General features: G+C 40.7%; 1 protein-coding gene across 1 annotated transcript in view; it reads right to left on the bottom strand.

Moving 5' to 3' along the window:
• Positions 1-247: 247 nt before the first annotated feature.
• Positions 248-14,633, bottom strand: part of ube2f (ubiquitin-conjugating enzyme E2F (putative)) — a 92,601-nt gene continuing 78,215 nt past the window's right edge. The window contains exon 10 of the mRNA XM_083638370.1: positions 248-2,749. Within this exon, the coding sequence (XP_083494496.1) occupies positions 2,699-2,749 (51 nt within the window). The 3' untranslated portion in view covers positions 248-2,698. The remainder of the gene's footprint in view (positions 2,750-14,633) is intronic.

The raw sequence follows: 14,633 nt of genomic DNA on the forward strand, positions 1-14,633 counted from the left end.
TTAAATATAGGTTATGAAATGTTACAGTGTATTGCATCATTTTGTTTTGGGATTGGCTGTTGTTCTTGTACTCTGATGACGAGTCTATAGAAAGTTTGACTTGATGTTGAGTGACATCGCAGGGCTTGGGATGGTGGAGTAGAACACATACAGGCAGTCACACCGGCTAATCAAACACACAAGACACATTTTTCTTATTTATATCCTCTTTAATATATCTTAAAAAAATGGATATACAATCTGAGAAATAAAGTTGAGGATTTGACTGCTGACTGAGTTCACTGCCAAAATAAAGGACATCGGACAATGTGTCCAACATAAAGTCATCAGCATCATGTAATATCAAGTGTAGAGTGATGGGCTACCATACATAGAACCTCACATAGCCTTTATTCCCATGCAATCATTCAGATATGAGGGTTCTACCATCATGCTTTCATTGCAGGTTGAGGTTTATTCTGGATGGCTTCATATTTATTGGAGATTGACATTAACCTATAAGGGGTAAAGTGGACTGAAACCACACTGGGAAAATCACCTGGCACTCACACACACCTGCTTTCAATATACTTGGTATCCATCATAATCTCAGGTCCTTTATTTTGGCAGCCACAAGTATCATCCCCCCCCTCAGTTTACTTTCACTGGAACAAAACAAATATTTTGAAGGTATTGAGTTCTGGGCTGAGACAACAGAAAAAGAGGGGGAAGAAGGAACCAGAGCATGCTAACGAGTCACATCGTCTCAACACTGTCTTCATACAGTATGAACACACACACCCACACGCACGCACGCGCACACACACACACACACACACAGTAGCCTAGCCATAGCCTATGTTTTGGGGTAGTGAGCTAAAGTTGCTTTGTTTTGCTTTTAATAATTGTTTAGCACAGAAGCCAAAACAAATGAACATTGTTATTTATTTGAAATTATTTTAAAATTTAAAACCCATATCCTAATGTGGAAAGTATCAGTGGTGAAAAAAATGAAAATTTTAACAGACTGTCCCAATACTCATGCTACAGACCAAACTGTAAATGTGGATTTACCTGCACATACTTCTACCTGCCTAAACCCACAAACACGCTACAAACATAAAATCTCAATCTTCAACAGCTAATTTATGACATCTTTAGTCAAATGCACCACGGGCAGATCACATACACTTTGTCTCATGCAGACTTGTGAACATAAAGCTGCATAGAGTGAAGACAGCCATTATGTTCAGAGATAGTGTGCTCACATACAGGAGGCACAAAGCAACACACACACACACACACACACACACACACACACACACACACACACACACACACACACACACACACACACACACACACACACACACACACACACACACACACACACACACACACACACACACACACACACACACACACGGCCTCCTCACTGGCAGATGTGCTCACACGTACACAGAAACACAAACTATGTGCATCATAACAGACAACATGGACAAGACTTTTTCACATACAGTACGGGAGTGACGACATAATGTCCATACAGGAGAGAGAAAAACACACTTTGCATCTTGGGAAGTCTCTGGGGAAAGTATGAATGACCACCCTCATCCTCAGAGGTAAAAAAAAATGCTCTCTCTGTGTTTGTGTGTGTTTGGGGGTGAAGAAGAGAAAGACAGATAGAAGAAAGACAAAGGAAGACAGAGAAGAAGAGAAGGAGGAAGGGGGAAAGAGAGAGAAACTGAAATCACTACATATGGCTCTGGTGTTAGCTGTAGTAGTAGTAGTATATGCACAGACTGGCTACCACTCATAATAATCAGTCCATGGTGTCTCTTCTGTCTGAGCTCTTTCAACTGTATCCCAGCGGAGCCATGGACAGACAGGAAGGATCCGTGGACAGACAGGAAGTTGAGGTCTAGATGTGAGTGTGTGGCTATACGTGTGAGGATGACAATGGAAAGGGACACGGTGGCATTGGTCATTCACATGCTGTCTAGTGGGGGTTAGGGTGCAGGTTTTTCAACATGAGTGACAACAAGTGTGTGTAGATGTGTGTGTGTGTGTGCGCACGCGTATGTGTGTGTTACCCTCCAACGCAGGACAGGGTGGGTGTGTGTGTGTGTGTGTGTGTGTGTGTATTTACGTCCTTGCGTGCATTTTCTCTTTAGCAACACAAACACGGCAGGCACTGGAACTGAGAAAACACGCAACAGAGATTCATTCTTTCTCTTGATTCGTCGATTGTTGAACAGCTGAATTGATGTCAAATATCCGTGGAGGCGAATTTTAAAATCAAAATCCCTATGTCGTCCGTTGCCATGGCTCATTTCGGATTGGCTCAGAGACGCCACAGGGGAACCAGCGTCACTGGGCGATCCTGCCGTAACAAAGAGGCGTTGTGGCCACTCATCCAATCAATCGGGATGATTAAAGCATTTTTTTTCCTTCTGTAACACAAGTCCGTCTCAAACACACCTGTCATTTTTTTCTTTTCTCCCTCTTTTATCTTCCTGCAACGGGGAGTTTATTGCGGTCGGTGGAAGTTGGGGTTAAGTGATTTGTGGAGGAAAAAGCAGGGGGCGGGGTTAAGAGTCAAGGGGGTGAGCGGAGTGGGCCGGGACAAGCAGAGGCAAGGTGGAGCAGTTTGGTTGCTTTGTTAGATTGGGTGGTGCAGGAAGTCGCAGGTGGCTGGTGATGCAGTGGGATGCTTCTATCATCTGGCGTAGTGCTTGATGTAATCTTGAACCTTACTCCGAAAATCCTCCTGGATTGGGAGAGAGAGGGGAGAGGAGAAGAGGGAGAGAGAGCGAGGGAAGAGAGAGGGAGGGAAGAGAGGAGAGGTGAGGGAGAGAGTTTAGAGAGAGAGAGAGAGAGGGAACACAGGTTAGACAAGAAAATCAGAAACATAACAGTAATGCAGGTAGAGGGATAGCAGTTGATTGAAACCCTAGTGAGAAAGAGAGACATACAGTACTTTGATCCATCAATCAACTTTTATTTGTCACAATTTATGAAAGTAAACAACTAATTCAAAGCATCTCAAAATGGAGATATGTCAAATGCACTGTTTCATACCCAAATAATCTTCTTATTGATTTGGATCAATTAACCAATTACTGCTTTTATCTACTGCAGTATAATGTTCCTGTGCTTTCATTTCCTATAAATTAAGTTACAACAATCATCGGCCTCCTGTGGGGCCAGTCAGATGGACACGGGGGGGGGGGGGGGGGTCAAACCTTTTGCCCACATTTGCTCTAGGAAGTGCTTTACCTTGGCTCCAGACATTCAATAAGTCTACAATGTACAACAATTATTTGGAGCTGCTTTGATCAGAATTATTTGGAAAAATCTGTGTTTTATTGATATTTTTTGTTGTTGCTCAATTGGTAGTAGGGATGTCAGTTTTATGTAAATTTTACTTTTACTTTTTTACACTCTTAACTGGTTAATAACCGGTATTTTTTTTTAAAGGTGTGAAATAAGACAGCTGGAGCTAGTTTAACCCTTGTGCCATGTTTTAATATACTTAGGTTAACATTGCTTCCCACAAATGAGGAAAAAAATCTACAGATTGGCGACACGTTGTATGCAAATTAATATGTAAATTAACTGTTTAACTGACATGCTTAACCGGTCAGAGACCTTCTCGGCGGTAAACCGGTTAATGGTTAACTGTTGACATCCAATAAAAAGTACAAAAAGGCACGCACATCCAGTGAGGGTGATAGAGAATAGAATTCTATACATCCGCTTAAATGTATATGTAAATGTATATCACAGCTTATCTAATACCAAATAAATTGAAACCAATGAGTCCGGGAAGATTTACCATAAAAGTATATTTAATAGCTTACATTCTCTGCAATATGCATATATTGACAGAGGGCATGAATCTCAATGTACACATGTATCGATGTACAGAGTCAAATATTCAGCCGCGATGTCACAATTTGACATACGCTTTATACTGTAAAAGAAGAGGAGGAGGAGAAGCAGAGAGGAGGGGGTGATGACTTGACTTGGAGCCTACAGGGCTGCCTGTCTGACTGAGAGACTGTTATCAATTGTTATTGGACACGATGCACTGCCCAAGGTTTCAGCAAAGAGGAGAAGTCCTCTCCATGGGGCTATTCTATATGTGTGAAATGTCAGTGTGAGTCTATGTGTCAAATGGCATGGAACTTATAGCATAATTATGCAAATAGGCCTATAGCTTATTGATTAATGTGTCAGATGTAATTAGGCCTATAGCTTATTGATTAGGAAATATTGATTTAGGAAATGGCATGGAACTTATATTTTTCTCCAACAATCCACCCAATTGTTATGTTCATCAATAACAATAATAATTACAAAATTTAAGTTCACTATTCAATATAATGCTTGTATCTATACTTAATTGTGGGCCAGGGGTGGGCAGGGGGGGTTTGAAAACATAGGAAACATTAAACACTTGAAAAAAACACAGAATTTTTGATCAATATGCAGTTCCAGCGCAGTCTCAGCTCATATCACAGCATCTCCATTATCTATTGGAAAGAGAAAACAGATTTTAGTGATATAATGACAAAATTACATCACCACTGCGGCTATAATATATAGGAGTGGGCCTTCTAATCTTAACTCTATATGGTTCAATGCAAATAGTCTAATTAATAATGCATTGAACTTAATATTCAGTGTGTTCCAAATCACACTTACGGTAAATCTTTTCCACTATTGTAAAAGAAGCTTCTTACATACAGTATGTATATATATATACCGGTAATCTTTCCAGCTTCACTTTATTCAAACCTTCCTGTAAAAGGAATCATGTCTTTAAGTAAAATATTTTCAAAGTATTCACAACAGGAACAATATTTTCTCATCATTCATGTGATGACTCTAGTTCATTCATTTATTTGTTTGTTCCTGGTGCTGTTGTTGTAATTGTTGTTATTAAAAACTATTTAATAGCCCAACTCCATGCAGTGGTTTAATTTCTTTTTAGAACTATTTTATTCTATTTCTAGTTTTAATATTGGTTTGTTTTGGAATAGGAACTGAAACTTTCTAAAATGCAAAACATTCATAACATTGATTAATCATATTCATTAAAACATAATCACAGTATCATATAACTGATTATTCTTAACACATTGAGTGCCACAGCGCTTCAGTAAAATTGTCTGGAGCCTGTGCCAGATTCACTTCCATTCAGTTGAAAACAGCTATAGAATTTTTTCTATTATGGCTATATTAACGGGGCTGGACTTTAATGAAACATTGAACACTCCTGCTTCTTCCAAAGAAGAAATTTTGTTTCTAGACAGTTCCATTATGAAATTACAGCCTCTCAAAAAAGTGCACTTTCAAGGGTTTTCTGTCGTTTTTTTTTACTTTCCAAGATATAGGCCCTTTTATGAATACCTTTTGCACTCTAATTTCGAGCACATTCACTGACTCTGGCTGGTGTTTTCTGATGTGGTGGCGTGTGGTGTGGTTTCTGTGAAGCCTGTGTGCCACACACCCCTCTCCCCCCCCCCCCCCCCTCCCCCCTCTCCCCTCTCCACCTCTGAGCTGCGGGCTCCTCCCACACGCACAGAGTTTGTTTTCTCGTTTTTGCCCCGGACAGATCCCAGCGCCCATCAAGAAGGAAATGATGCGCGCTGGCAAACGCGACTGAACGAAAAGGCTTGGCCGTTCGGCTTCGGATGCTGGCTTTCTAGGAAATCGTGTGGAGATAGATAGAAGCATAAGAGCTCAGTTGTGAGCGCGGATGCAGCCGAGCCCACTGTCCGCTGTAGACAGAGCAAAATATACGGCTCTGGCAGAAAGCATGCATCGGTTTCCACTTTCTCCGCTGTCTCCTGTACAAAGTAAAGGATCTGAGGTGGGTGGAGCAGCTCCTGTGACGATGTTTAAGGTGGCGCCGTGTGATCCCTTGAAGGGATTCATGCTCACTGGCTAGGTACGACCTTAAACAGCAGAATTATGGAATAATATGAATTATGATTTTAGGACGTCCACAGACGTCCTTGGCACTCCTCGTTACTTTTTTTTAGGACGTCCACAGACGTCCTTGGCACTGAATGTGTTAAAATGATACTTTAAAACACTTCATTTTTATTTAATATTGAAAATAGAAAGAATTTTCTTTATTCTACAAAAAACTAGGTCAAGTAGACCTCTTGAACTGTGGATCAAAGTACTCAAAGTACAGATTTATGCTGGTGTTGAAGGTTTTCTGTGACGTACAACCTGTAACTATAAACATTAGATTTCACAATGTGCCTGTATTTTAGACAAAATAACTTCATTACAAGTTATTAGTACAACAAGTACGTACATACGGCAGATAATGTTTTGAGATACTCTGTGAGTACATATTCAATTGTTTACTTTATAATTTGTTTGCAATGGACCTCGTAAACAAGATGACTCCTGAGTGGGCATTCACAGCTTACAGAGTGGCAATGAATTGACCTTGTGGACTTGTGGCAATGTGCAATGGGGCGGAGGGTGACCCCAGAAAGTGCTGTTGGTGAGGGCTTTACATGGGGGGGGGCGGGCTAGACCCCAGGCAGTTCACTTGAGTGATTTTGGGGATGGCAAGACCCCACTAGATAAAACAGTGAGGGCCAACATTGTTCACATGCTCCAAACGCAAACTCAGGACTGTCTGTCCTCCGAGGTCATTGTCTTATCTATAGATACTTTTGAAAACATCTCACCCGTACTTAAGTGTAAATTTTGCTTATGTGTTGAAAACATACCAAAAGTTAAATGTTGCTATGCCCACTTAATTTTATTTCTCATCCACCCAATTGGTGGTTGATAAATGTGCATTTTTCTGTTTAAGAAAATACTTCAGATTCAGATTATCGTACACAGGAAACTCTTATCCATCACCACACATCTATTATGATTTATTTTCAAAATAATAATCAACAGTCTATTTACTCTAATTGATTTTCAAATTTGCTTACTGCACTTTAAATAATGCAGAGCTTACTCCACTCTATTGATTCATAACAAACAAAACATTCATAACTTTGGTCTCTCAGGGTGTGTTAACACAATCAGCCTGGAGGTGTCGCCATAGACTAGCTTGGCGTCGTATACCAAATTGTTTTCGCTAGGCTAATGTTTCGGCTAAGTTGTTCTGAGGGAAGATAAACAAATTCTTTCAGCCTGCTATCACATTGGGCCAGCTACAGTATAGGGGAGAATGACCACCGTGTTGCTACTTGAGCCAATTGAATCAAAAAGATGGCTGTTTGTCCACTCGCTGCTCCCGTTTTTTATATCGGCATTTGTTCGCGTAATGTCCTCTCTTTCCGCAGTGCTTGCATGTATATCGAGGGCATTTAGGCTGAGGGGCACCCTGTGTGGTGTATTGATTGGGGGGAACCCCAGGCATATTGAAATTAGGCTTTATGCGCGCTGGCATGTGGTTAGCACTTCTGACACCAGATATGAAATGTTGATCGATCTGGTTGGGCAGATGATTTGAGGTTACCAGTATTTGTTGGGCCATATTAAAAACACTTTGTTCGCCGTTTGTGTCAAATATCCCGTCCCTACTTAAGTCCGACAGAGCTGCTATAGTCTGATCAAAATCTGCTGTGTGCCAATCTTTTGCAGATATCTTGTATGCAGTTGTGATCTCGGGACGTAAACAATTCATGAGTATTTGTACAGCTAACAAATTGTGCTGATCCACTCCAACAGAATTTTCCCACGTCATTTGAAACCGCTGTATGAAATGAAAAGTGTCTTCCTTCAAACCTTGTGTACAGGAAATGACTTTACTATAATCTACTGAGTCTCTGGCTGACCTTTTGATCGATTCCAGACATATTTCTCTTATCCAATCATCCCTGGAATAATTTTCTCCTGTTGTTGCTGCTATCCAATTTTCATTCCCATCTCCCACTGGAAAGGAGAAATTTTTGTGTACACTTTTCCACTCCAGATTGTAAGCTAGTGACAACAATTGTCTCACATCCGGAATCAAGCAGTCATACAAACTTATCATTTGAGCTAGCCAGCTATGGAAAGCAATGGGTCTTTTTAAAGGATCTGGACTGTCCTTAAGCATGCTTCGTGCTTCCTGGGGGGTCCATGGTTTGAGAATGGCTGTATTATCACACATTATCTTGGGGGCAATTAGATGAGGATGGTCAGGTTTATCAGTGAGTGACTCTGTGCTGCTAGTGTGAATTTGTTCTTCATCAAGGTTAGACTGTATCGCATGTTTAGGGTCAATTTGGTCTGAATCCCTTTTCTCCGAGTAAATTTTTGTCATATCTGGCATGGGAGCCTTATTTTTGTCCATGTCAGAGCAAGGCACTCTCGTTGCGTTGCCTTGGGGAAACTGATGATGCCTATCAGCAACATGCTTCCAACCTCTTATGCATTCTGTCACATAAGACTCTGACCATTGGAGATTGGGTGACTGTCTGGCTGCAATTTGCATGTATCCAATCTTATCTTTATCAAAAGATCCTCCTACAGGCCAGAGGCCTCTGGTACCTGTATTAAGATCATGCATGAAAGGTATCACATAATTTTCTCCTAATTTTAAACGTACTATGTCAGCACATGAGCCAGGTGGTATGGGGGGCATGTTTTTCTTTTCATGCTGTCTAAGAATGTCTCTCGCCCGCAGACGTTCCGCTTTTCGTAGTTTCCAAGGTTCTGGCTGCCCACTCTCCGACCTATTATCACTCATTTTTACAGGTCTCAGAGAGGGAATCAAACCATTTTTACAGTATGAGACAGGAAAAGAGGGAGAGAGCTGCTTATCTCAATTGTCTTTTTGGGGCTGTGCTCTATGAAAATTGTCAACACTGCTGGTGTACGCATTTGTCTCTCTCTCTCGTAAAACACTCCACTTTGTTGCTTAAGCAAAGCACTGATTTAACTAGTTTACTGTGAATGTCCCATTTTATATAAATCTCTCATTTATTCACATTCAAAACACTTTATATTTCAGTCTTGCATTACGCACCAAGGGTATTAAAATTGCTTACTTCATTGAGAGAGAGAGAGAGAGCTACTGTTTTTGTTTATCACTTACTTGTGATCTTGAGGTGTCCGTGTGTGTGTAAAGTAATTTTCAACACTTTACCTTTTTCGATGTGGGGACTCTGGTGACAGAGGGACGGTTGTTCTCCTGTTGACCAGTTCCGTCCGTGTGTGGGGTATCTGGAATTTACAAACTGGTGACAGAATCAATTTGTTCAAGGGACAATTGATTCTGTATTTTGGGTATTGGCTAAAATACACTTTTTGCAAACTTCCATGTTCAACTCCTTTAAAATAGGCTTCTTAAGAAATTGTTTTGTTTTACAGTCCAATATGAAATAGCTGCTTATTTTTGGTTGTTTGTTTGTTACATGTTGTGGGAATTTCAAAAATGCTCAAACATTTTGAGCTTTACCAGTTACAATCGGCTAACTTGGTTCTGCTCCAATTTGGTCTTGTTACAATGTGCCTAACATGGACCTTACTTTTGAACATAATGAGCTTTACCAGTTACAATCGGCTAACTTGGTCCTGCTGCAAAAGTGGTATAGCTTTACCAGTTACAATCGGCTAACTTGGTTCTGGCTACAATTTTACCACTGATTATCCACATGTCATTTTTGACACACCCACAATATGCAAACATTTCAGATTCTTTTAAATATCAGACGACAGCTTCAGTAATGAATTATGAAATTAATTCAGACTTACCCGCTCTCGTAGATATCCTGGTCAAGTGACGCCAATTGATAGAGAATAGAATTCTATACATCCGCTTAAATGTATATGTAAATGTATATCACAGCTTATCTAATACCAAATAAATTGAAACCAATGAGTCCAGGAAGATTTACCATAAAAGTATATTTAATAGCTTACATTCTCTGCAATATGCATATATTGACAGAGGGCATGAATCTCAATGTACACATGTATCGATGTACAGAGTCAAATATTCAGCCGCGATGTCACAATTTGACATACGCTTTATACTGTAAAAGAAGAGGAGGAGGAGAAGCAGAGAGGAGGGGGTGATGACTTGACTTGGAGCCTACAGGGCTGCCTGTCTGACTGAGAGACTGTTATCAATTGTTATTGGACACGATGCACTGCCCAAGGTTTCAGCAAAGAGGAGAAGTCCTCTCCATGGGGCTATTCTATATGTGTGAAATGTCAGTGTGAGTCTATGTGTCAAATGGCATGGAACTTATAGCATAATTATGCAAATAGGCCTATAGCTTATTGATTAATGTGTCAGATGTAATTAGGCCTATAGCTTATTGATTAGGAAATATTGATTTAGGAAATGGCATGGAACTTATATTTTTCTCCAACAGAGGGGTTAAAACCAGGTGCAGGACCGAAGTGCAGATAGGGCCTTGCACGAAACGTCACTTTTTTGTGGTCAAATAAATATTTGGGAGCAGCTGCCAGTGTGCGGACTCTATTTTTATTACTTAACTGTTGACATCCCTAATTGGTATATTTCTAGTCTGCATGAGTGGAACCACTTGGAACCAGCTTTTCTGGAACTTCTATGATAAAAATGTATGCTTAAAAACACTTCCTGAAACCACTGTGTGACTGAACTGTGGCTCCATGGTTGAGTGATTTTCCTTGGCTGTGTCCCTTCTGGTCGTACATGTTCCCTTTCCACCCGCCCTTTCTCCATTTCTCCATGTCTTTCTCGCTCCTTCCTCGTGCCCCCCCCCCATCCTGAGACTCCTCAACCTCTCCTTCCTAGTTAGGCCTGCCCTCCTTGCAGGCCACTTTGCCCTCTATGCCATCTGTCCCTCCCTCTCCTGAGGCTTGCCTTCACTTCTCCAACCTTTTCTACCCATCTTTCTCTAGAACCATTGTCCTGGTTCTGCTTAGCCTCTATCCATTCCTCCATCTTCCTTTCTCTCACGTCATTCTCTGTCTGCCCTCTCCCCTTCTCTATTTCACACACCCTTCTTTATGCCCATCTCTGGTACCAGCTTTGGAGGACCAACTGAAGTCAGACACAGCTTAGAAGACAAAATATATAATCTGCTGCCGTGCCAACCATCTCCCTGGTGGTCTGAGCCTCCTGGGGGCTTTGAAATGAAATGGACAGGTGTGGTTAGTTTGACTTGACATCCTCCCTCTCCTTTCCTTGTGTCCATACGTTTATACTTGCCCTCGTCCCCTTTGTGTGCTCAAGGGCATCATTACCATAGTTTCAGTGAAAAAGGATGTTAGTGTCGGCCTGTTTTCTGCCACTTAGCCCTTGTTCAGTTAACTGGGCGGGCTTGTGTCTCAATCCTATAACACATTTCAAAACATTTAAATGTATTTTCTTTCAAACATCGGAAAAACACACAAACAAATTCTGTTTCTTTTGGTATCTAAAGGCTACAGACTGCTATTAATGTGACCTGCAGCAGCTTTCCTCTCTAAAGGATTTCCCTTTCTCAGTCTATCAAAGACAATGCATGGCTCAGCAGAAAAAGTAGTGAGAGACATTTTAAGTGGAAGAATCCATTGTAATTGGGGCCACTGGGTCATATACTATCACAATAAATGGCCACAATGGACGTTCTTTACTGTGATTTAGGGTATCAGCAGGCAGCACCAAAGCACTCATAGTCACAGTGAAGGATGTCCTCAAGGGTATTATTATGGCTTTCACAGAACACTTCCCAACTCATGTGTATTGTCCCAATACTTTTCTCCAACATAGTTGTTAGGTGGGCGAGCAGGACAAGCGGGAGGCACATGCACCACATGGGATTTATTATGACAAAATCCAGGATTTTATATATATATATATATATATATATATATATATATATATATATATATATATATATATATATATATATGCAAGATGAGATGGAAACCTAAGCATAGGCTAAACCCATGACAACTTGGGTCCTAGATACTGCAACAGTATCTATCACAGGCCAGCAGTCCTGATCCCAACTCCTGGCTAGAGCAAGGCAGTGTGAGGTGGCACCCATGGGTGCCAGCCTGTTAAATACTCTAAGACCCTCCTATGAACACACATATAAATAAGTGTTCAATTAACACATCAATACATAAAGGGTTTCATCCTATACAAGTATTAGTACATTGACATAACTAGATGACAACACAATAGTGTAAATTGCAATGACCTCATCCTCATTCTAATACACTCAAATGGATTTATACTTTGTTTTAGATTATTTTTGGGGCATTTTTGCCTTTATTTGACAGGACAGTCGGCAGACAGGAAAGGTGGGGAGACAGAGGGGATGACATGCGGCAAAGGACCTCAGGTGGGATTCGAACACACGTCAGCTGCGCGAAGGACTGAGCCTCCGAGGCACATGGTTTTCTACTTTTTATCAATTTGGGGCCCACTCTATTCAACCACACTTGGCACATTCCTCTTCCACCCCTCTCTACAAATGAGGTTGGACTCTTCCGTCTTCGCACACCAAGCCTAAACCAACTCCAAAGTACATGAGAGAGGACAAATCCACAGGGGAGTAACTAGGGGCACTGGGATAGTGCAGCGGTAGATTTCCTGCATACCAACATGAGGGTCACAGGTTCGTGCCACGTGTTGCCTCTGGCTTGGTCAGGTGTCCATACAGGCCCAATTGGCCATGTCTGCAGGATATCACTCACTAACTACTGTAGTCCTCCTTCACTACGGGGGCTCAAAAGTCGCTCATCCCGTTCGCGACTCTTCTCGTCCCTGGCACCTCAATGGTGGAATGAGCTTCCACCTTCTGGGCCCTTCTTGATCTAACTTCTTTCTCTCTTAAAAAAAAAAAAAAAAAAACTTAACTTGTACCACTGTTCCTTCAGAAGTTGTAGTTATCATAGACTGTGTTACATAGTGGATTGCTCTATTGCTGACAAAAATATGTTATTCTAAGTCGCTTTGGATAAAAGCGTCTGCCAAATTACGTAATGTAATGTAATGTAATGTAATGTAATGTAGTGCCTGGTTACCAACCTATAAGTTGGCAACCAATAAAGCATGACCAGCCATACATTATAGAAATAAGCAGCAGTTTGAATGCATCTTTGTCCATTTACATGGCTCGGCAGAAACTACGTATTGTACTGTGGAGTTACATGGTTACTCAATGGAGGAGGCACGCACATCCAACACAGTTAGGGTGGGTGCTGGATCAAAGAGTTACTTACAAGAGAAATAATGGATCCGCACACCACTGAAGCTCCCATGTAGTTTTTTTTATTTCTTTAAATTGCGTGACGTTTCGAGCTAGTCGGCTCTTCTTCAGACGCTTTCTGACACAACATCTCTGATGGCTCTTTAGCCTGTGTCCTTTTTTCGGACATTTATACTGTCTGTATATATTTTAACTTTATATATTTTTCTAGGGATGCACCGATATGAAAATTTTGGCCGATGCCATAACATTGCTGTTATGGCCGATAACCGATATTTACCGATGTCGATATGATCTGTATAAAACCACATTTTTATGATCATCACATTTTGTACATACTGAAAAACACATGTTAACACTGAATTTGAAAAAGTTATGCATTTCTTTATTTGCAAAGCCTTTGGAAAAGCCCATAAATCATAGATTTACTGCATTATTTCATATCAATGTGAAGAATTTGGCTGATAATGATAACCGATATTAACATTGCAACATCTGACCGATACCGATATGACCGATATGTTAAAAAAATGACCAACATCGGCCGATACCGATATGATTGCCCATATATCGTGCATCCCTATATTTTTCCTCCTAATACATGTTTTTTTCTATATACTGTATGTGTATTTAGCATTTGACATTTTTCTGTATATTGACAATCTATGATTCTGAATGCTCTACACTGGTGCACTATCACATCATGTAATTATGCAAATGTATGGGTATTTAAAGATGGCGTATCTCTGCTGTGTCAGAAAGCGTCTGAAGTAGGGATGCACGATATATCGGCAATCATATCGGTATCGGCCAGTATCGGCCGATTTTTTTACATATCGGTCATATCGGTATCGGTCAGATGTTGCAATGTTAATATCGGTTATCATTATCAGCCAAATTCTTCACATTGATATGAAATAATGCAGTAAATCTATGATTTATGGGCTTTTCCAAAGGCTTTGCAAATAAAGAAATGCATAACTTTTTCAAATTCAGTGTTAACATGTGTTTTTCAGTATGTACAAAATGTGATGATCATAAAAATGTGGTTTTATACAGATCATATCGACATCGGTAAATATCGGTTATCGGCCATAACAGCAATGTTAATATCGGTTATCGGCATCGGCCAAAATTTTCATATCGGTGCATCCCTAGTCTGAAGAAGAGCCGACTGGCTCCAAACATCACGCAATTTAAAGAAATAAAAAAAACTACACAGGAGCTTCAGTGGTGTGCGGATCCATTATTTTTCTTGTACTCCTCCATGAATACCATTACTTAGAACAGTGGTCCGCCACCCCTTCTTCCACATGGCCCCCCAAAGTCCTGATCAAATTAATTTGGGACGTTGCGCTCCATGGATATCTTATTTGGTTTCGTTGTTTGATTGCTTCCCAAATCCCAAGTTAATAGTAGTTGCTTCCCAATATATGAACTAGAAAAACTTGCATTTAGTTTGAGGGTAAAATAATATGA

The sequence above is a fragment of the Poromitra crassiceps genome, assembly GCF_964638095.1.
Source record: "Poromitra crassiceps genome assembly, chromosome: 6".
Taxonomy (NCBI): domain Eukaryota; kingdom Metazoa; phylum Chordata; class Actinopteri; order Beryciformes; family Melamphaidae; genus Poromitra; species Poromitra crassiceps.